Genomic DNA, 24,824 nt, shown 5'->3' on the forward strand with positions numbered 1-24,824 from the left:
AGCTACAGTGCAATATGGCTACTATGGCTGTGTTCCGTTTTTACTGGCAGTACTGAAAATTTATAGTTCATGTCACATATACTATACATTTTCAGTACTGGCAGTTAATATCGGAACACAGCTTATGCTGTTCCGAAATACGATGCTATAGCAGTGCTGGCAGTAATGCAGTAATATTGGAACAGTTGTGACAGTGTACTGTCATGACGTCACATTTACTGCACTGCCAGTAAAAACGGAACACAGCCAATGTAGACTTGCTTATCGATCGGCGAACGTAATTGGTTGGATCCACAGGTAAGAACCAATTAGGTTTGCCGTTCGAGGAGCAAATCTACATTCCAAAAACCATCGAAGAAAATGTGTTGCAACCTTTTAGCTTACGACTGTACAGTCGTGTTCATTATAGTTGCGACACTTTTTCTTTGATGGTTTTTGGAATGTAGCCTTGCTCATTGAGCTGCGAACGTAATTGGCTGGATCCACAAGTAAGAAACAATCATGTCCTCAGCTCTCGTTATAGTTGCGCGTTCAGAAACGCATCTAAGAAAAAGTGTCGCAACTATAATGAACACAACTGTACACCCAAGGACTTTGATTCTGTCCATGGGGAAATTTTCCAAACTGAGAAGTCACCACTTTCTACATTCTTGCAGTTCATGATTAATGAAACGACTAGAGCTTAAGGGCCTCGCACATGAAATGCATAACAGAGCATAAGCGTAGCATAAGGCCTCTGGACTAATGGGAATCTTATGTAAATCAATATGGCGACTTTATGCTGGATACTCATTGGTCTATCGGTCTTATATTGTGCTTATGTTATGTTATGTATTTCATGTGCGAGGCCCTTTATTGGTCGTTACGTTGATCATGAACTGTAAGCATGTAGAAAGATAGCGACTTCTCAGTTTGGAAAATTTCTCCATGGACAGAATCAAAGTCCTTGGGTGTACGTTCAGTTGATTGGAACAAAGGTAAAGTTGAAGGAAAGCAAAACGAGTTGACCGAAGATTAAACTGCGTTCAAAATTGAACAAAGATCACATGAACTCTGAGTTGAACCACATTGGAGGAAACGGGCATAAAGGGCCTCGCACATGAAATGCATAACGTAACATAAGCACAACATAAGAGCGACGGACCAATGAAAATGCTATGTAAATCAATATGGCGACTTTATGTTAGATGCTCATTGGCCCATCGGTCTTATGTTGTGCATATGTTATGTTATGCATTGCATGTGCGAGGCCCTCAAAGGCCTCGCACATGAAATGCATAACAGAGCATAAGCGTAGCATAAGGCCTCTGGACCAATAAAAATGTTATGTAAATCAATATGGCGACTTTATGTTGGATGTTCATTGGTCCATCGGTCTTATGTTGTGCTTATGTTATGTTATGCATTTCATGTGCGAGGCCCTTTAGACTTGCAGTAGAGTCCTATATAAAGAGAGAAGCGACATCAAACCCCCACCACAACCTTCAGTATCCAATTGAGTCCTCCACCGCCATTTTGGGACCGCTCTAACGTTAGGCCTGTTCGTGTTGCTGCCCTTTTTGAATTAATTTCTTTGTCGTCTCTCTCTTTCTTACGATCGAATATATAGGCTTGTTTTCTATTCCTGCACTAGACTGCACTGGAACATTCTTTCTTGCTTTCACTAACTTTCAAATATATATCTATTTTATTTTAAGTGTACACTAATTCAGGGAGTTCAGGAACAGAAAACAAACGGTATATTTATTTCATCTCGAGTGCAAAAATTTTTGGGGATTTCAAGCAACTCGAACAGACCTGTTATCAAACACCATTCGTATCATTCTGCAAACAGCTGTGGTCACAATATGGCTGCTCGCTTAGCCAATCAAGTATTAATCAGATTACCAATCAGAGCTTCGGACATCAATGTCGCTTCTCTCTTTATATAGGACTCTACTGGTAGAGCTTTCATTTCTCATAGTATATGTTCTGTGGGCTGTGCGCTGTGCGTAGCTCAGTAGTCAGTAGTTGTTCTATTGATGTGCAAATGGCGGAAATGTTATGTTTTAATTTCTTCTGTACGTTATAAGATAAACTACACGCAATGGCGACATCAAAGACTACCAACACATATAACAGACAAAATTGGGAGGATGCGGTGAGTTAAAAAAAAAAGTTTTTAAGTACATTATTATTTTTTAATGAGAATACATTTCTATCTGATTACCTTTTAATTCTTGTCATAGGAATTCCCGATATTGTGTCAGACGTGTTTAGGAGACAATCCATACATTCGTATGGTAAGTAATTCAGTGATTGCCACATTGATTTATTTAACTGTCTTATTACAGAGTAGTGTCATATCGGTTGAATTGTTGTCTAAATTAATAGCTGAATAATGTAACAAATCTAACAAAATTGTGCATATCTGCGATTTCTTATGGTGATGGCAATTTTTGCCAGCTGTTCCCTTTCAACGATTTATATACTAATTATCAAATATGTCAACATTAAAGTAATGCAGACAAGAATGTTTACATTGGCTGCATTCCAAAATTCACTGTCAGTATTAAAAAATTTATAATGTATGTAACAAACCATAGATTTTCAGTACTGACAGTGTATATCGGAATGTAATTATTGCTAGTAGTTTGAGAGCAAGATGGCAATGTTAAGATTACTTTACGTTGTGAGTGGGAACAGCATTATATAAACCAATAAATTTGTAGCAACAGTTTTACCATGAATTCTGATGATTTCACGATTTAAAATCAAATACCAGAGAGAATTGCAGACATGTGACTGATAAGTTGTTATTCAAAATTGTCACATAAGACTTTACATGAATCCTGTATAGCAATCAAAATGTACCATCACTTTTTTGCGAGTTTTGGTGAGAGGTTAACCATTTTGATATCTACCTGACATTATGTCAACCAGACCTGTTTGTGTTGCTTGTATTTTTTATACTTAGAATTTTTGCTTTTCAATGTCTGAATATTTATCTCATTTTAAGTGCAAATTTTTTTTTGAGATTTTAAGCAGTTTGAACAGATTTTATATTATATCTAATAAAGCAGAGTACTGATTTTTAATTTTTGATTGATTGTGAATATAACATGAGTAGATAAAAATAGTATATATTATGTATTTTGTGTAAAATTTATTTTATTTTAGGTTCGGTATTTTAATCAAAATTTGCACTTGAGTGTTACAGTTAAACTGTTTTATTTATAATTTTAGTGTGTGTAGATTAGTAAAACTTCTATATTTAAACAAATGCACTTAAAAACTCATGTATTATTCTCTATATTTTTCCTGTTCATGTTAGAATAAGAAATTATTTTTAAACTGTATTGAATTTGTGAAAAAGTCCAACTAGATTGTATCAAGGTTGTAATACAATCTACTAGAAGCTCTATCAATAACTGACTCATGTTATGTATAATATAAATCTTATTGTAAAAATATCAATTTATTAACATTTGCAAACTTGGTTATTATGATTCTGATGACATATGTTAAGCTTGCAAGCAACATGACAGCAATGAAATAAACACATAGTCTGGGTAGTAATGAGAATGATGATATATTTGGTAATATTTTTTTTTAATTCTTTATATAATTTTTCAGAATTTTTATATATTGTAAAACTTAACAAATTTTTTTAGATTTTTTGTACAAATTGAAATTTTTCAGAAAATACTAAGAAAATAATTTGAAAAAATCTAATATTTTTTAACATGATATTTAAAATATTGATATAAGAATATTTTGACCAATATCCATACAGGATAAATGTTGAATCAATATTTTACAAATGTTGAACAATTACAACATTGCGAACATTAAACGTTTTAAATAGATTTAGTGTTGAAAAAAACATCAAATGTTTGTTAAATTAATGTTTATTGAATGTTCTGTAAATATCGCAATTCAACATTTGGGAACATTGTTCAATATTGATTGAACATTTTTCCCTTAGAACATATATTAGGAGTATAAATAAGTTTCCGCCGTTTTTTATTAAAAATTGGGCATTTATTGTGAAAGAATGGTACCTAATGTTTTATTCGAAGTATTGTCCATCGCTAACCACTACTTTTTCCCATCTTTCTGGCAACATACGGATACCGCGTCGGAAGAATGCTTCATCTTTTGAAGCTATCCACAAATCGACCCAATTTTTTGTATCTTCATATGATGTGAAGTGTTGCTCAGACAGGCCATGCGCCATCGATCGAAACAGGTAGTAATCAGAAGGAGCAATGTCTGGTGAATACGGCGGGTGGGGTAAAACTTCCCAATTGAGTGTTTCCAGGTAGGTTTCCAGGAAGGTTTTGACCGGCGCCGCCAACATCTGGACGAGCATTATCATGCAGAAGAATAACTTTGTCGTGTCTGGAGTAGTAGTGGGTACGTTTTTCCTTGAGTACTCGGCTCAATCTCATCAATTGTGTTCGGTAGAGAGCCCCAGTAATGGTTTCATTCGGTTGAGCAACTCATAATACACGACACCAAGCTGATCCCACCAAATACACAACATGAGCTTTTTTCCATGAATGTTCGGCTTGGCTGTCGATGTTGAAATATGGCCAGGTGGTCCCCATGATTTCTTCTTCTTTGGGTTATCGTAGTGGATCCATTTTTCATCACCAGTGACTATACGATGCAAAAAACCCTTTCGTTTATGCCTGACAAGCAGCATTTCACATGTGAAAAATCGGCGTTCAACGTTTCTCGACTTCAATTCATATGGAACCCAGTTTCTTTGTTTTTGAATCATTCCCAATGATTTTAAACGATGTGAAATTGCTGGTTGAGTCACTCCTAATGTAAGTGCAAGTGCTTCTTGCGTTTGGCACGAATCTTCATCTAATAATGTTTCCAATTCCGCGTCTTCGTACACTTTCGGCCTTTCGCTACGTTCTTTGTCTTCGACGTTAAATTCACCGTTCTTAAACTTGTGAAACCACTCACGCCAACTTCTCTCACTTAAGGCAGCCTCACCATATGCTTCTACAAGCAATCGATGCGCCTCGGCTGCAGATTTCTTCAAATTAAAGAAGTAAATCAAAAGCTCCCGCAAATAACGCTTATTCGGCTCAAAACTCGACATTTTCGCACGAAAAAAGATATATGATGCTGATACAAAATCGTTAATATTTTAAAGTTATGTTGTTGCCAGATGTCCAACCTTACGATATAACGTTTTACAACAGACAATTTCAACCATAACATACTAGTGGCGAAATTTTTTGTGAAACTTATTTATACTCCTAATAGACATGGAAGCAGAATAGAAGACTAAAATGTGTCCGGAGGAAGTAAGAAAAAAAATCATAGTTGCCTCTCTCTTGTACTGCTCGAAAATGCGCATGCGCGCCAATTTGACGCATACAAGCATCGTATCTGTAGATGTAGATATATGTAGATACGTTTGTCTTTTTTACCACATAAAATGCAATATAAACCCATTGTTTAACTTTTGACAGTTTGCAAAAAAGTACGTTTAACAACTTTGGAACCTTAAAGAATCCTAACCTATTTTCATGGATAAAACCGGCCAAGCAAACGTAAGCTACACATGCGCACTGTTGAGCAGTTACTCATAAGAGAGAGAGAGGCAACTATGATTTTTTTCTCACTTTCTCTGGACATATTTTTCTTTCGAGAACAATAGACATTCTCCTTCCATGTCTATATGTTCTAAGGGCCAAGCAAACGTAAGCTACACATGCGCACTGTTGAACAGTTACTCATAAGAGAGAGAGGCAACTATGATTTTTTTCTCACTTCCTCTGGACATATTTTTCTTTCGAGAACAATAGGCATTCTCCTTTCATGTCTATATGTTCTAAGATTTTTCCAATGTATTGCAATATAGACTAAGGTTCCCAGCAAACACAGTTACATAACGGCAATGTTAATAAAATAAAATCGAAAGTAACACGCAATATAACATGCGCGTTACATGTAATGTCCATGTTAGTTGTAATTTCCCACTCATAAGAAAAATAACAGTTACATAACAGTTGTATCATATTTGTTATACAGCCCTGCCGAAAATGTACGATTAAAACCGATTTAAAAAAAAAGTAATCCGAATCGATCGGGATTTCTGCACCGAAAATATGGTATTAAAACCGATTGAAAATAAGAACCCAATCGGAACCCAGATAGATTTATTAAAACAGAATACATTAATGTAAATGTAATAAATGTTTAATTTACAAAAAATATTTTTTGTATTCTTTTCGTTAAAAAAGATTAAAAAAAGATTAAATTTGAATTAAACATTTCATTTATGTATAAAATTAAATAACAATACAAATTGTTATTTACGCATAAAAATATAAAATTTTATGTGGAACAGCGTTCCACACACACATCATGTTTGAAAAAAATGAGAGCGAGTATTTGTCTGGAGGTTACAATAAGCTGCTCCTAAAAGTCTCATTGAAGTATAAACTGGGGAGTCGGCCGCCGTGGCGCCTAGATATAACGCATGTGGCCGCACTCGACTCACGAGAAAATCTCTCATGGCGTGGCCACCTAGTGGTGGCGTCAGAACTCACTTGTTAAATCCATTTTAATTCGAAATTACAGCATTTCATAAATTATAATTAAATCAAATTTTAATGCGATGTAACACGTTGAGACGCTAACAATTCTTATGTACCATTTTTAAATATATATTTTGATGATAACACTATAAACCACGTTAACAAATTTGTAAAATTGTCCGAAAGCTAAGTTTTTTTTAGCAATTAATAATTCTTGACAACCGTCAAGAAAAAAATAGTTTCCGAACATTTTTACAAATTAGTTAAAATGATGTACAATGTTATTTTATCAAAATAGCTTTTTATTTAAAAAATAGCACGCAAGAATTTTCAGCGTTTCAGCATATCATTTCTCGCTACTAATGTCAGGATTTTGAAATGTGGTCGCTGAGAGTATTTAAGAGTCTTAATACAAATAAATTAAAATTTAAAAAATTTTTATATTATGCATTACACTTAAATAATTCACGAAAGCGATATTAAAATCAATTACGATTCGTATATAATTAAAACCGATTACTTTTTAATCCGCTTATGGATTGAATCGATTAAAACAGATTAAAATCACTTAAAAAGGATTCCGTTTTAATCGGTTTTAATCATTTTCAGCAGTGAGGAGTCGTATTAATAATTCAGTTTTATAACAGTTACATTATTAAAATAAAATGTTTGTTATATAAACCTGCTAAATGGCAGTTATATGACTGTTATAAGTTATTGCGTTGTAATCAACAATTCAATTTTAGATAACTACAATATCGCTAGAATGTAAAAATTCGTTATATAACGTGACACACGCAAGTTATATAACTATTATTTTCTGTGTTTGCTGGGTTAGGTTCCAAAACATTTTTTCCAAGGAAAATTTTATTTGAAATATATAATACGTGTAACATGTACAATATTATATTGAGTGAAATTTTCTTTGTAGATGATGTTTTGAAATGTAGCCTATATATTATATTTTGTTTACAAATTAAATAAAATATAATTTAATGTGTAAATGTAGATCGGAAATTATTGAAAAAGTTAAAATTTAAAAAGTAATACTTATTTTTATTATTTAAAATTGGTTTTTTTTTGCCTTTTTAAAATCTATTGTATATATCTAAATATGTAAACTACATTTTAGGAAGTCAGAAAAATTAATTTTAAATTTAATATATAATATTTTTTATTAAAAATTATCCTTAATAATCTAAAATGACTCACATCAAAATGATGATAGCTTGTTATGTAGGGAAACAGTTTGTATATTTTTAAAATTAATCTTTTTTAAATTTTGTATGTTTAATAATCGTTTTTTTTTATTTCATAAACCAATGTATAATTTTTTTTATTCCTAAAAAGGAGAGAGAGAGAGAGAGATTTTGTTTTGTGCTGTTTGTGCTATGAAAAACTTTTAAAGGAAATATGAAAAGATATGAAAAAGTCAGCATCTTTTCTGAAAATTTTCATGTGTGTGAATTTTGATATATTTCAATATTACTCATGCTACAATTCTTTCTTAAAAAAACCTCAAACATCTGAAAAAATTAAAAGTAATTTTTTAAATACATTTTTATAAATTTAAAATTTGAAAAATTTTTTTTAATATTACAAAGAATTATAAGAAAAATTTTTGTTGAGAAACAACTGTGAAATTTAATAATTTTGTATTGAAAATGAAGAAGAGTCCACAAAAAATATCATACATGCGTTTTATTTGCAGACAAAAGAGAGATATGGAAAGGAATGCAAAATATGTATGCGACCGTTCACAGTGTTCAGATGGTGTCCAGGAGCAAGAATGAGATTTAAAAAAACCGAAGTTTGCCAGACGTGCAGTCGATTGAAGAACGTATGTCAAACATGTCTACTGGATTTGGAATACGGCCTGCCCATTCAGGTCCGCGATGCTGCTTTAAAGATTAAGGATGATCTTCCGCGTTCAGATGTAAATAAGGAATATTATGTACAAAATATAGACAACGAAATCGGCAAAATTGATCCGACGACGCCGGCTGGCGCCGTCGGGAAGTCCGCTGCAGCTAGCGATTTGCTGATGAAGCTGGCTAGAACGAGTCCTTATTATAAGCGAAACAGGCCGCACATTTGCTCGTTCTGGGTAAAAGGCGAATGCAAGAGAGGCGAGGAGTGTCCTTATCGGCATGAGAAGCCAACGGATCCCGATGATCCACTAGCGGATCAAAATATAAAGGATCGTTACTATGGGGTGAACGATCCGGTGGCAGATAAGTTGATGCGCCGGGCAGCAGCGATGCCGAAGCTAGACCCGCCTGAGGACAAGTCTATCACGACGCTGTACATCGGCAATTTGGGCGATGTATTGACGGAGAAGCAACTACGCGACCATTTTTATCAGTATGGTGAAATCCGCATGGTAACGATGGTGCAGCGGCAGCAGTGTGCCTTCATCCAATACACGCAGCGGAGCGCGGCCGAGGCGGCGGCAGAGAGGACGTTCAACAAGCTAATTCTAGGCGGCAGACGGCTCACGATCAAGTGGGGTCGTTCGCAGGGTAGACAAACTGTTTCTGCGGCGGATACGACGAGGGAGATCCTTGAACCCGTACCGGGACTGCCAGGTGCATTGCCGCCGCCACCAGAAAACATGGGCAATAATTTCTTCAATCTACAAACCACTCCTGGCATAATGCCGCCGATGATGATTCCGCCGCCGCCGGTTGCCCCTCAATTCATGTTCCCGCCGCAAATGGCTACTGCTACCGCAGCACCAATTTTCCCTCCGGGAACGACCCCCATTCATTATCCGAGCCAGGATCCGTCCAGGATGGGCGCATCACAGGGTATTGGCAAGCCCTGGCCGGAGGAATAATTTAATAATACAATGTGAATTTTTGTAATTGTAATGATAATATTTGTAGCGGAAATATATGTTCTTTCTTTTAACTTTTATATTGTCCAGTAATAATATTAAGGTGATGCTGGAGTGACGGTGGAACTCATTCTATGTTGGTATTGCATTTTTTTTACGGAAAGTCGAGCGACTCGTGGTCGCGTGCGAGGCAAAGGGTAATGGGAATAACGCTACGCCAGGCGAACAGGCTCTTTGTCAAATACTCGTGAATACATTATCTGTTCTTGTTTTCGACTTCAGCCCCATCTGATGCAAGATCTTTTAAGTACTATGTTACATTACTGCTCTGTTATTCTTCAAACTGATTTAGCATGTCAATTTACACATGAAATTTTCAAATCATAATTAAAATACATGGTGTTATAGTTTATTTTTTTATATATGAATATAAATAAAAATAAATCTTTATAAATATAAATAAGATACTAAAAAATATCATATTCTATTTTTTTGAGACTTATCTATTATTTTTTGTTTTTTTTTTTACTTTTGATTCAACTATTGGAAGCTAATTGTCATATAATTATTAAAATAGTATACTGTAGTGATTATTGCAAAAATTTGTTTTGAAATCAATAATCACTACAGTTAAAAACTATTGAACAATAATTATTGCATATACTGATTATGAAATCAAATCGCGGCTTTCGATAGCACGGTCATAACCAATACAACACAGAACAGCAATGTTGCAAATTGCAATGCAATATTGCGGAAATATTATAAAAACATTGCAATGTTGAATGTTGAAATGTGAATGTTTTTTCAATATTGAATCTATATTTTTCTACGTTGATTGTTATAATAATGTTGCTGCAACATTGAAACAACATTGAACAAATTTTTAACGATATTTTTTTTTTATTTTGTAAAAATGAACGAAAATAGTAAGTTATGCAAATAGAAAATTTATATATTGATTTTCCTATATTGATTGTAAATGTTGAATTAACATATCAGTAACATCGAATTGTAAAATTGTGAAAATTGCAGCCAATCGCGAAATGTAGATTTAATATTGAAAAACATTACAAAAACATCTAATAATCCCAGCGTTGGCAAAAAACTTATTTTTATTTGAAACAAAAATTTTTTAAATTTAAAACATTTTGTTTCTGTTTTATTTGTGTTTTTTTTAAGTAACCAAAACATATTTTAGACAAAAAAAACATGTTTTAAACAAGCAAATAATTTGGTAGCTCTGAGCTATGTGAATATTTGAATCTTTTGCCAGTCTAATTTCAAATGAACAAAATAAATTCAATTTTTTCCTTTCTTTAATTATAAACAAAATTCTTAATTTAATAATTTTATTAATTTTTTAAAATAAACTATTTTAAATATTTTTTTGAAAAAAATAATTTTTTTAATTAACTTTTATTTTAAAATATTTATAATATTTGTAATTATCTATTTAATAATTTTACTATTTTATGTATAATTTATCTTTTAATTACTCTTTTTTCAATTATTAAAATTTGTTTTATTATAATAAATCAACCTCATTACAAAACTTATTAGGTGGTAAACTTAGTTTCCGCGGTTTTTTTACTTAAAAAACTCATTTATTTCAATACCAAAAGCAAAAAATACGTCAATCAAAATATTTTCCCTCGCTGGCTGTTAGCGATATTTTGGTTCACCAAATCGTGCTGCATCGATCGGAACAAGTAATAATCTGAAGGAGCTAAGTCTGGTGAATACGTTGGGTGCGGGAGAACTTCTCACAAGCTGCATCAATGTTTCTTTGACGGTTTTTGCAACATGTGGTCGAGCGTTGTCGTGCAAAAGCATAACTTTGCATTGATTGCTGGCTACTGATTGCGGGTCTTTTTTCCAACAGTGCTTCATTCAGACGGTTCAATTGTAATTGATATCGATCCCCAGTGATGCTTTCGTTTGGTCTGACTAGCTCGTACTAAACGACACCTTGCATATCCCACCAAATGCAGAGCATTGCTTTCTGGCCATGGATATTGTAAGGAATTTTCAGGATGGTATTGACCGACTCGAGATTACTGGCTTATGACACTCTTTATTTCTTTAAACGACAAGTTTGACTCGACAGACTCTCGCGCTTACACACCTCTTTGCACGCCGACACGATGGAGAGTGACGAGCTCCGGAATTTCCGCCTATTGCTCCGGAAATTAAAGCCGATCGGAGCGTTTCTTACATTAATCACATTTTGCACGCTCTTACATTTTGCAAGCCGTAATTTGGCGCCATCGCACGGTGGCTAGCTAACGCTTACAATATTTCGCTTTAATATGGATGTTGATGATTGGCCGGGATTCACCCATGACTTTTTGCGTTTTGGATTGTCAAAGTAGATCCATTTTTCATCGTCAGTTACAATGCGCTACAAAAAACTTTTTTCTACTTGGTGAGCAGAGAAACAGAGATATTTAAGCGATTCGCAATGGCATTTTCGGATAATTCATGTGGTATCAATTTTCGGCGGGTCCCGATAGCACACAAACTACTCACAATGGCAGATGCCTAGAGATTTTCCGTAGGTTGGGTTAGATAAGTCATGATGATTGGTTGGTGGGCTATTGGGATGTGCGCTATCGGAACCCTCCCATCAATTTTCCTTCTTTCTGAATTTTCCCCATTGCATATAGACGTTTGGAAACAATCATCAGAATAACATTTAATACTTCAGACAATTCATTGAGCGTTTGACTTGAGTCTTCGTCTAGTAGTTCTTGCAATTTGGTGTCTTCAAATTTTTTGGGTTGACCTGAGCGTCGTTTATCGTTTACATCATAATCACCACTCCTAAATCGCTGAAATCATTCTTGCCATGTTCTTTCTGAGGAAGCATAATTGCCATAAGCTTTGACAAGCAATTTGTGAGCTGCAGCTGCAGTTTTTTTCAAATCGAAGTAATGAAGCAACATATGTCGAAAAAACAACTTATCACGTATCATCTTTAATCAAAAGAAGAAAATGGCACAGTTTGCTTAAATGAATCTTTTCACACTGAATTTTATTAACAAATGTCTAACCTCTAAAATGCAGCCAGTTTCAGATGTCAAAGTAAATTATACCTACAACTAGCGTCATCTAACTGGGAGCCGGGGAAACTAAGTTTACCACCTAATAAATAATAATTCCTTACTTTTTACCCATAAATACGAATTAAATTATTAATATAATTTAATTATCTGTATTTAAACTCCCCTAAATATCTTCTATTGACGAAATTACAGACTATTATTAGGATTATTCTTATTCAAATTATCAAAGGATATCTTTTATCCATTCATTATTGTCCTAATACCTCTTATGCCTTTAATAGAATTATCTACATTATACAAAATATCTCAAATGGATGATTAATACACTTAACATCCACATTAACGGAACAATATTCTTTTTTATTTGTATATACACACATACAGTAGCGTGCAAAGGTTTCCGGCTAGTGACATTTTGTACTCTAATTTATTAAAAAATAGCCTAATAAAATTTTCATTATCATTGTTTTACTATATTATTTCGTTACCTAATCTTATACTCATACCTGATAATTATAGGAATTTTATTAGGTTGTTTTTTAATAAATTAGAGTACAAAATGTCACTGGCCGGAAACTTTTGCACGCTACTATATATATTGCCCGAGGAATTTATTCAGTTAAATCAGGAATAATTAGATGAAGCCATGGAATATGTTCAATTCGTATCACCCTGCAGCCATTCCTGACGTTATGTCTTACAGAGCAAATACTTCTCCATTCAAAAATTATCTTCTTTCCAAAGAAACTATTAAAAATGTTAAGCCGATAATATGGTAGCTTGCGTTAAAAAATAGTATTAATACCGTAACGTTTGACTAACACAACTTCATACTGCAATTGCTTCTTTTGCTAGTATAGAGAGGCTCTTCTCAGCTTTTGGTTTAGTGCATACAAAATTAAAAAGACAGATTAGGTACAGAAAAAGCTACAAAATTAGTAACAGTTTTGAAGGCACTAGTACCCGTATTCATAGTCCCTTCTTAAGAAATGAGGATTTCTTGTTTCTGTCTGTCGTTGTTTTGTATAGGGTAAAACATACTACGTGAAACAAAGACAGACAATAAGGAATCCTCGTTTTTCAAGGAACAATCTATGAATACTGTCATAAACAAAGAAATTAAGGTTGATGAAATTGAACATGAGATTGAGTCTGTAGAATATAAATATTTATAAATAAAACATTAACAAGTATTTTTGCGACTTATCTATTAGTATTTGTTTTTTTTTATAATTTTTTTTCAAATAATTTATGTTTTATTTGCGATGATTTGAATAGTTTTAAACTATTGTTTAAAACTGTTTAAAAGAAAAGTGTTTAAAACAAAGCTCAATGTTTAAACAAGTTTTAAACACATTGTTTTAAACATTTTGTTTAAAAGATGCCAATCCTGAACAATCCGTTGAATCTATGTCTTAGAAATATTGCAATTCAACATTGATTCAATATTGATTTTACATCTATTCAATGTATAAGGAAAATGCTTGTGCTTTTTTAATTTCAAGATTACTTTCTTGAGTACATAAATATTATCAGTATACGAAACAGGTCCGTGAATGAAAAAACCTTGATCTGCATCTCAATGAACAGACAATATTTTTTAAATGCTTTTTAAATATTAAAAAAAATTTTTAAATATTTAGTTTGATTATTGTATCATATTGACTTTTTTCTATTTGTATTCTTGATTTATACGAATAACAGAAAAGTTATTTTAGATGCTACTATACATTTGTGAAAATCAATAAAAAAATAATGTTATATATGTTTATATAAATATACTTTAATAGTCTCTTTTTAATAACATATATTAACTTGATCTATCAGTGATATACATAAGCGTGCGACCATACTACCAAAAGTCGTGATCTGCGATCCGTGAAATAGTGATTATTGACTTTTCAATAGTTTGTTTCAATAGTTTGTAAGAGGCACCGTGCGTCCTTTTACTATGATTTAAAGAACTCATAAATATAAACTCAAAAATATTTCAAATTTTAATTAAAATTTGTTAGAAGCATATTTCTAAGAAGATATCAATCTATCGAAAAATGTAAAAAAATCGATTTTGTTAAGTCTTACTTTAGCGTTTCTTAAGACGTCATAATATTTTCTTTATTAACTTAATTGTAATAACAATACTGGAATCTGGAATAAGGTCTTTCCGGTATCAGTTATAATATCATTCCAGCAAACACAGAAAAGAATAGTTATATAACTTGTGTGTGTTACGTTATATAACGAATTTTTACATTCTAGCAATATTGTAGTTATGTAAAATTGAATTGTTGATATTACAACACAATAACTTATAATAGTCATATAACTACCGTTTATCAGGTTTATATAACAAACATTTTAATAATATAACTGTTATAAAACTAAATTATTAATACGACTCCTCCCTGCCAAAAATGTGTGATTAAAACCGATTAAAACGGAATCCTTTTTAATTGATTTTAATCTGTTTTAATCGATTCAATCCACGAGCGGATTAAAAAGTAATCGGTTTTAATTATATACGAATCGTAATTGATTTTAATATCGCTTTCGTGAATTATTTAAGTGTAATGCATAGTATAAAAATTTTTTAAAATTTTAATTCATTTGCATTAAGATTCCTAAATACTCTCAGCGACCACGTTTCAAAATCCTGACATTAGTAGCGAGAAATGATATACTGAAACGCTGAAAATTCTTGCGTGCTATTTTTTAAATAAAAAACTATTTTGATAAAATAACATTGTACATCATTTTTACTAATTTGTAAAATTGTTCGGAAATTATTTTTTTCTTGACGGTTGTCAAGAATTATTAATTGCCAAAAAAAAACATAGCTTTCGGACAATTTTACAAATTTGTTAACGTGATTTATAGTGTTGTCATCAAAATATCTATTTAAAAATGGTACATAAGAATTGTAAGCGTCTCAACGTGTCACATCGCATTAAAATTTGATTTAATTATAATTTACGAAATTCTGTAATTTCGAATTGAAATGAATTTAACAAGTGAATTCTGGCGCCACCACTAGGTGGCCACGCCGTGGGAGATTTTCTCGTGAGTCGAGTGTGGCCACATGAGTTATATCTAGGCGCCACGGCGGCCGATTCCCCAGCTCATACTTCAGTGAGGGCCAGTTTCACAACCTACGGTTAATTTAATTAACCGGTTAAATGTCAATCGTGATTGGTTATTTTTGGTTAATTTTACTTAACGACAAATGTGATTGGTCAATTCCGATAGAAGAATAAGCCGATTAAGTTAACTGAAGGTTGTGAAACTGGCCCTGAGACTTTTAGGAGCTGCTTATTGTAATCTCGAGACGAATACTCACTCTCACTTTTTTCAAACATGATGTGTGTGTATGTGTGTGTGGAACGCTGTTCCACATAAAATGTTATATTTTTATGTGTAAATAACAATTTGTATTGTTATTTAATTTTGTACTTAAATGAAATGTTTAATTCAAATTTAATCTTTTTTTAATACTTTTTAACGAAAAGGATACAAGAAATATTTTTTGTAAATTAAACATTTATTACATTTACATTAATGTATTCTATTTTAATAAATCTATCTGGGTTTCGATTGGGTTCTTATTTTCAATCGGTTTTAATACCATATTTTTGGTGCAGAAATCCCGATCGATTCGGATTACTTTTTTTTTATCGGTTTTAATCGTACATTTTCGGCAGGGCTGTATAACAAATATGATACAATTGTTATGTAACTGTTATTTTTCTTATGAGTGGGAAATTACAACTAACATGAACATTACATGTAACGCGTATGTTATATTGCGTATTACTTTCGATTTTATTTTATTAACATTGCCGTTATGTAACTGTGTTTGCTGGGATTAAATCAAATCTCTAAATATCTATCGGTAAATGTGAGGTACTTGCATTACATTTACCGACATGCGAAAGAATACTGCCTTTTCCACGTTATTATTGTTATGTGTCTGTAGGTATGACGACAATATTGATTTTCAGCCTGACACAAGTTTAAGTCCACTACAGTACTATCTCTTGTTCAGCTGACGTTCAAAATGTGGCAGGACAACGAAGTCAAATTTGACGTTTCTCATTCGTAATTATAAAACTCAATTATTTGCAAATTGTTGAGCTTTTAGATTAAATAATGATGCTAATGTTAAGTTTCATTTTATCATCAAACATTCTCCGCACATTCGCTGGTAAAAACATAGCATAAAGAAAATGTAAATAAGGCGTAAAATCGAAGCATAGATAAAGCGTATAGACAGAGTGATGAAAACGTAATCGAATCTTTAAGTAACGTAGATTGAAACATTGGTAATGAAATGTTTACTAAATATAAACGAAATGTTAATAAAAAGTTACTTCTCCGCGAATGTACACCAAAAGTAACGAAATGTAATGGAAACATAAACATGTTTGAATTCTTATGTTTATGATAATGCTCCATTATTTTCTGATAAAATGTGGAGCTTTTTTATTATAAACGCAGTGTATAATTAGCGAAATAAATTCAAAGATCTTGTATCAAACATGAATTTTATTTAATAAATATAAAGCATACACATAAACAAAATGTAATCTCATTATATAAACATACAAATTTGAATCACTTTACTTTAATATTATAAAGTTAGTAAGATTTTAGTGACACAACTCATAAATTATAATTTATTTCATGAATAGGAAACAATAAAGTATTAATGTAATTATTATCTACTTACATAATCATGGAGCCTCATAATAATTAATTATATTATTAACAATGGTCCGCGAGGTGAGCTCACCGAAGTCAATGCACAAAAGGAACGTTAAATATTTAAAACGTTGCTAAGAGATATAAAGATGAAACGCATAATCGATTGATTAGTTATGCGATCTATTGCAACTAAATCAATTTTATCAACTAACACTCTCCCTTAAATCTGATTTAGTTTCATTACAATTTTATCTTTTAAATTAATAAAATTCCAAGTATTAAATTGTTTTTATTTTTCTTGAATAAATATTGCTCACTGTATAGAGACTTAAAATCTTTTTTTTTTCAGAAAACTGGAAAATTAATGTTCCATCTCAAAGGCGCCTGTTTTAGTTCATATAAATCTTTCTTGAGTTTTAAAATTTTATTTTTATAATTATAACCTTTGGGTGGATACATAAAGATATTTTCATTCAAGTCCCCATACAAAAAAACTGTCTTGACATCAAATGTTAATATTTTAAAGTTTTTTAAAGTTGCTATTGCAAAGATATTTCTTAATCTACTTCACTCTACTCAATCTATCACTTTGTCCTATCACAGGATTGTACGTTTCTTGATAATCGATGTCTTTTTTCTGTCCATATCTTTTTATAATAAATCTGATTTTATAATCACCATTTTGTTTAATTCTAAAAACCCATTTATTATGTAAATGTTTCCCATTTTTAATATGTATTTTCTTTAAGAGAATTATTTTTTTCATTTATCGCTTTTGTCCATTTTTCTTTTTCATCACCAGTAGTAGCTTCTTCAAAAATAAGATATACAAAATCTTTTTATTTTTTTGGAGTTTTCCTTTGTCTTGTAGATTCTTCTTGGTTCTATTCCATCTTCAGTAGAATTTTCCTCTTCTTCCTCTTGAGTATCCTCTTGACTTTCAGCATCTATAAAGATGTCTTTATTTTCTTCAACTGTACTATTATTTTTTTCTTGTTCTTCTTCTGTATCTTTATTTGAAATATTTAGCAAATTAACTGCTTTTTTCTTTTCTACAGAATCTATATTTTTCAACTCTGTAATAGTTTTAAATTTTACATCTTTTACAATAAATTACATTTCTTTTATCTTTATTCCAAAGTCTGTAACCACATGGTGCATATATATTCAACAAATTGATAGCTTTCACTTCTTTTATCTAACTTTTTTAAAGGTCCAAAACTTTTGCATAACATTCTCTTCCAAAAATTTGCAAATTCTTCAAGTTTGATTTCTTATCTTCTCACATTTCAAAAAGTGTTTTTTCCAAAGTTACCGTTGGCGATTTATTGAGTACATACGTTGCAGTATACAATGCCTCGCCCCACATTTCCTTTTTCATTTCTGCATCAAAAAGCAAAGCTCTAACTTTTTCCACTAAAGTTCCGTTTAAGCGTTCTGCTCTGCCATTCAATTGAAGAGAATAAGGTACAGTCGTGTCCAATTCAATTCCTTTATTTTTACACGAGGATAAAACTGTATTATTTATAAATTCTCTCCCGTTGTCACATCTCGTCATTTTAGCAACTTTCATGTTCTATTTTGCTTCAACTCTGCTAATATACTCTTTGATTTTTTCAGTTGCTTCAATTTTCGTTTTCAACAAATATACCATTACAAAATGTGTATAATCATTCAGAAAAGTGATGAAGTGTTTATTTCCATCCTATGTATCGGGTGAAATTGGACCACATAAATCCGTGTGTATTAATTATAATGGCTTCTTCGCTCTTGCTCTTAAAGTATTAAATTTTTCTCTTGCTTGTTTAACTTTGAAACAAGTTCTGCAAAATTTTTCCGACTTCATAAATTCTGTTGTTGACACGTCCATTCCGTTCGTCATCTTCATAAGATTCATCAAATTATCATATCCCAAATGACCAAGTTTTTTATGCCACATTTCCGCTAAATCAAAAATTTTTTCAAATAAATAACTCTTATCTTTTCTTATTTCTTTTAGTTTAACTTTATAATAATACGTTCGTGCCTGGAGTCCGATTCTAGGGTTCATGTTTTGTTCTTAGTTGTTTTTACATTCATGACTATTATAATCGGATGCTGCGTCAGTGATCACGAATGTATCGTAGTGTTAGTAAATTATGTTTTGACAACCGGCCGATGTAACCTCAGTTTTGATCGGTGACATCTCAGAAATATTCCAAAGCTTAATTGAAAGGAATCGGATCAAAGCTTTTGGTATATCAGATAAGTTGTAGTTTTAAAAATAAAAAGTGTTTTTATTTGGCAATAAGAAAATATACTTTGTGAGCTGTTTTTCTCACAATTATAGGTAATAATAAAACTTGGCGCGAGACATTACCGTATTCCTTAATAAATGTAAGGATAGTCAACAACGGAGTCTTTGTGATAATAAATATTTTATTGGAGGCAATCACAGAAAAGTCTCAGAAGTCTCCGAATCATCAAAAATACCAGATGTCTCAGAATCATAAGATATTTCAGATACTAACCACATTAAGAATGTAGGTTAGTAAAATTAAATTTTTTTGTATTAATGTTTCGCATCCAATCTTAGTGAAGATCGTAGCCCTGGAACAGCGAGTATCTGAATTTAAATTAAGTTATTAATCCTTTTCTTATAAAAATTTTTTTACCGTTTTTAACAAAATTAATAATTTGAAATTAAAAATTAATGAAATAAATAATATTATAAATAAATAATATTATTTTAATAATTTAAAATTAATAATTAATACGATAATTTTTCTGCTATAATCTATTTTATAATTTTAGATATTAAATTTTAGAAAACTGACAAAAATTCCTGGCTAGGAATTTCTGAAATTCCAGGGGTTTTTCCAGGATACATTAAATTCCAGGATTCATGGACATTTAAGGATTGCTGGACATCGTGACTAAACAGTAATCGATTCAATAGTCTTTATTATCAATGACCAGCTGTAGTTTGATTGACATTGACAGCGATAGGTGCTGGCATATTTCAGGTTTGTCATGAATGCTGTTTCATATGTTTATGTGCTGGATTAATGCGTCTCGAGTTCTGATTGAATCTCTATCCTTGCTTATAATTCACCACAAAGGGCTTAACCGAATAAGTATGGTGAAAATGCCCCCACAGCTTTTTGAGTTAGCCTTTTTTTCTAAGATAACTAATATGAAAAGACGCTTACATAACAAATTTAAGATTTCTATATGGAGACGTGACCAAGATAGAGCAAAAAATCGATGTTTTTACGATTTTCTTAGTAACAAATTAAACAAAATTCTGAAAAATTAATTACACTTGAACATTAATAAATATATGTTTTACATTTGTTTTCGATGTGAATCTCAATTATAAAAAATAAAAATAACTTTAACATTTTATCCACCTTGATTTTGCTAACTTACGACCTTGAAAAAATTATATGTAATCTCTGTTCCTAATTTCTAAAAAACATTTTTTTTCAGATTTTTTCAAAAAGTGCGTCACAATTAAAAAATTAAAATAACATTTTTCGTTAATTTATTTTTCAAAAAATGAACAGGTAAATCGTTTTTATCAGCTCTTTAACGTTTTATTTGTCTATGAAATTCCATATTGAATTTTTTTGTTGATCACAAGTTGAAAGTTAGTGATTGCTAAATTATTTTTTAAATTTTATAATTCCATAATATAAGGTTTTTATTTCATATTTATGAAGGTAAATCGTTTTTATCAGCTTTAACGTTTTATTTGTCTATAAAATTTTATATTGAAATGTTTTGTTGATCCTAAGTTAAAAGTCAGTGATAGTTAATTATTTTTTAATTTTTATAATTTTATAAGGTTTTTAATTCATAAATATGAAATTACACTTAGACATTAATAATATTACACTTGGCTATTAATTTAATATTACACTTAGATATTAATGAAAATACTTTTTATATTTTTTTTCCGTGCGAATTTTGATTATAAAAAAATGAAAATAACTTTTAAACATTTTTTTCACCTTGATTTGGTTGATAGACTACCTTACATGTGAATCTTTGTTCTTAACACCTACAAAGAATATTTTTTTTCAGATTTTTTCAAAAGGTGCGTCACAATAAAAAAAAATAACATTTTTTTGTTAATTTTTTTCGCAACATGAGCAGGTAAATTGTTTCTATCAATTCTTTAATGTTTTATTTGTCTATAAAATTTTATATTGAAATGTTTTGCTGATTACAAGTTAAAAGTTAGTGATAGCTAAAGTATTTTTTATATACAGGGTGATTCAGAATAACCCGTTGTCTTTCAAGGGACATAATCCTGGTCGAATTCTAAGACGATTTTTTCTTTGCCAAAAATTTGTCAGACGTTTAGATTTTGAAATATCACCCGATTAAGTTAGCGTATCACGGGTCGAATACAGATGGTACGCAGGGGCGGCGCATTCACCGTTACGCGCGGGTATGGTGCCTGCTGTGCTCAGCTAATACAACACACAAGTCTTTCTCCCCTCTCACTCTCTCTCTCTCTCTCTCTCTCTCTCTCTCTGTCACATCACAATGCTAGCTTTAACTTAAAAATGTAATTAATTTTCTACTTAATTTTAATGATTTTAATAAGAGAAGTGCCAGGAAATTCTTTATACAGTCGAAGAATCGAACAAAAAATTGCACGAAATTTAGATATTTAATTACATTTAATAAATTATGTCATTGCAAGTATTCAAACAAATATTTATTAAAATTTAATAACTTTTTTTCTCAATGTAGAATCTCTTGATATAAAAAAATAATTTTAATAAAATAAATAGAAAAATATTTTTCAATAAATTTTATTATTAAAAACAATATTAATCACTACTTTACTTTTAAATTGCCGCGTTTTAACTTCTGTTCGACCAATCACGCATTCATATTCGATCATAACGTATCCCATAAAATCAGTCGGCTCTTTCCTGTTGTCGAGTAAACACGTGTTGTCTGTTCGTCGCGCGTAAACACGGGTTTTATCGAGCTACATATTTTCGCACGCCGAATGACTAATAATTATTTACAGTGATCGTTACTCGAAGTGATCGTTAATTAGTTACTCAAGTTTTATTGATCAAGTGAATAAATTGTGTATTATGATATTAAAGTGATAATTTACGAGAGGATCAAGGAAACTTTGGTCTGTCTTATTGTGGAGACAACTAATTGATCGCTGTACAGAATAATACGTAAGTAAATGCATGTCCAAACTTGTTTACGCAGGCACGCGCGCACGTGCGTTTGCTTTCTCTCTCTCTCTCCTTCCCCCCCCCTTCTCTCTGTAACAAAAAAAGTACTACTGTTTCTAAAAACTCGAGATGTAAATACTTTTGTAGATTTCGTGCAATTCTTTGTTCAATTCTTTGACTGTACAAAGAATTTCCTGGCACTTCTCTTATTAAAATCATTAAAATTAAGATAAAAATTAATTACATTTTTAAGTTAAAGCTAGCATTGTGATGTGATAGAGAGAGAGAGAGAGAGAGAGAGAGAGAGAGAGAGAGAGAGAAAGAAAGTGAGAAAGGAGAAATACTTGTGTTGTATCAGTTGAGCGCAGCAGGCACCTCACGACACACCCGCACGTAACGGTGAGTGTGCCGCCCCTGCGTACCATCTGTATTCGACCCTTGATACGCTAACTTAATCGGCTGATATTTTAAAATCTAAGCGTCTGACAAATTTTTGGCAAAGGAAAAATCGTTTTAGAATTCGACCAGGAATACGTCCCTTAAAAGACAACGGGTTATTCTGAATCACCCTGTATTATAATGTCATAACATATGGTTTTATTTCATATTTATGAAGATAAATCGTTTTTATCAGCTTATTAACGTTTTATTTGTCTATAAAATTCCTTATTGAAATATTTTGCTGATCATAAGTTGAAAAATAGTAATAGCTAAATTATTTTTCAATTTTTATAATTCCATAACATAAACATTTATTTCATATTTATGAAATAAAAACCTTATGTTATGGAATTATAAAACTTAAAAAATAGTTTAGCTATCACTAACTTTCAACTCGTGATCAGCAAAATATTTCAATATTGAATTTTAGAGACAAATAAAACGTTAAAAAGCTAATAAAAATGATTTACTTTCATAAATGTAAAATAAAAACCTTATGTTATGAAATTATATAAATTAAAAAATAATTTAGCAATAACTAACTTTCAATTTTTGATCAGCAAAACATTTCAATATAGAATTTTATAGACAAATAAAACGTTAGAAAGCTGATAAAAATGATTTACCTGCTCATTTTTTGAAAAAATTTAACAAAAAATGTTATTTTAATTTTTTAATTGTGACGCACTTTTTGAAAAATATCTGAAAAAAAAATTTTTTTTAGAAGTTGGGAACAGAAATTACATGTATTTTTTTCAAGGTGATAAGTCAACAAAATCAGGGTGGATAAAATGTTTAAAAGTTATTTTCACTTTTTTACAATTAAAATTCACATTAAAAACAAATGTAAAAAATATTTTTATTAATGTCCAAGTGTAATTGATTTTTCAGAATTTTTTCAGAATTTTTTCAGAATTTTGTTTAATTTGTTACTAAGAAAATCGTGAACATGTAAAAAAATCGATTTTTCGCTCTATCTTGGTCACATCTCTATATAGAAATTTAAAATTTGGTATGTAAGCGTTTTTTCATATAAGTTACCTTAGAAGAAAAGGCCAACTCGAAAAGCCATGGGAGCATTTTCACCACATTTATTCGGCTAAGCCCTTTGTAGGGAATTATGGGTCAAGAATAGAGATTCGATTAGCACAGAACTCGAGACGCATTAATTTAGCACATAAATAATGTATGGAACAGCATTCGTGACAAACCTGAAATATGCCAGCACCTATCGCTGTTAATGTGAATCAGGCTACAGTGGGTCATTGACAAAGACTATTGAATCGATTACTGTTTAGTCACAGTGTCCAGCGATCCTTGAATGTTCATGAATCCTGAAATTGTCCTCGAATTTAATGTATCCTGGAAAACCTCTGAAATTTCAGAACTAGCCTGGATTTTTTGTCATTTTCCTAAAATTTAATGTCTAAAATTATAAAATAGATTATAGTAGAAAAATTATTGTATTAATTATTAATTTTAAATTATTAAAATAATATTATTTATTTTATTAATTTTTAATTTCAAATTAATTTTGATAAAAACGGTGAAAAAATTTTGGTAATACTGAAGGAAACGGTCTTCCTCACCGATTTTGACGAAATTAAGCTCATTTGACGCGTTTTTACATGAAACTAACAAATCTGGCAAAAAAAGTGTCGCTCTGCCACGAAAACCGAGATATCAATCATTAAAGTTAGCGATTGTACAGGTTAGAAGTTAGAATATCAGTTATCTCGGCGTAATGTAAAGAACTGAGCATGCGCTGTGATAGAAATGTGCACGAAATTTGAAACGTTTCTTTATTAATAATTACATCATTGTATATTTTATTCCTCCCTCCCTGTTAATTATAAAATATATTATACAAATGTTCTATAAAAAGTAGATATTGTGTTAGATTAAAAAAAATTATTAGTTTTTGTGCAATGTAGATTTTTTTTATTAAGGCATGAAAACGGGAGGGTCCCAGATGCGCACAAGCCCAATTGGACACCACCAATTATAACGGCCGATGCCTAGAGTATTTCCG

The 24,824-nt window shown here is 31.3% G+C and overlaps 2 protein-coding genes across 2 annotated transcripts in view; both read left to right on the plus strand.

The window, feature by feature from the left end:
- Positions 1-1,939: 1,939 nt before the first annotated feature.
- On the plus strand, positions 1,940-9,467 carry LOC105197602 (pre-mRNA-splicing factor RBM22). The gene is made up of 3 exons (XM_011164062.3): positions 1,940-2,140; positions 2,229-2,282; positions 8,260-9,467. Exons 1-3 carry the CDS (start codon positions 2,087-2,089, stop codon positions 9,385-9,387), a joined length of 1,236 nt encoding a protein of 411 aa, XP_011162364.1. The 5' UTR covers positions 1,940-2,086; the 3' UTR covers positions 9,388-9,467.
- Positions 9,468-16,533: 7,066 nt separating this feature from the next.
- Positions 16,534-24,824, plus strand: part of LOC105204433 (Bardet-Biedl syndrome 5 protein homolog) — a 101,892-nt gene continuing 93,601 nt past the window's right edge. Inside the window, exon 1 of the mRNA XM_039458686.1 lies at positions 16,534-16,550. The gene's annotated coding sequence lies outside the window, so the exon portion shown is untranslated. The remainder of the gene's footprint in view (positions 16,551-24,824) is intronic.

The sequence above is a fragment of the Solenopsis invicta genome, chromosome 16 (genome assembly GCF_016802725.1).
Source record: "Solenopsis invicta isolate M01_SB chromosome 16, UNIL_Sinv_3.0, whole genome shotgun sequence".
NCBI classification, from domain to species: Eukaryota; Metazoa; Arthropoda; class Insecta; order Hymenoptera; family Formicidae; genus Solenopsis; species Solenopsis invicta.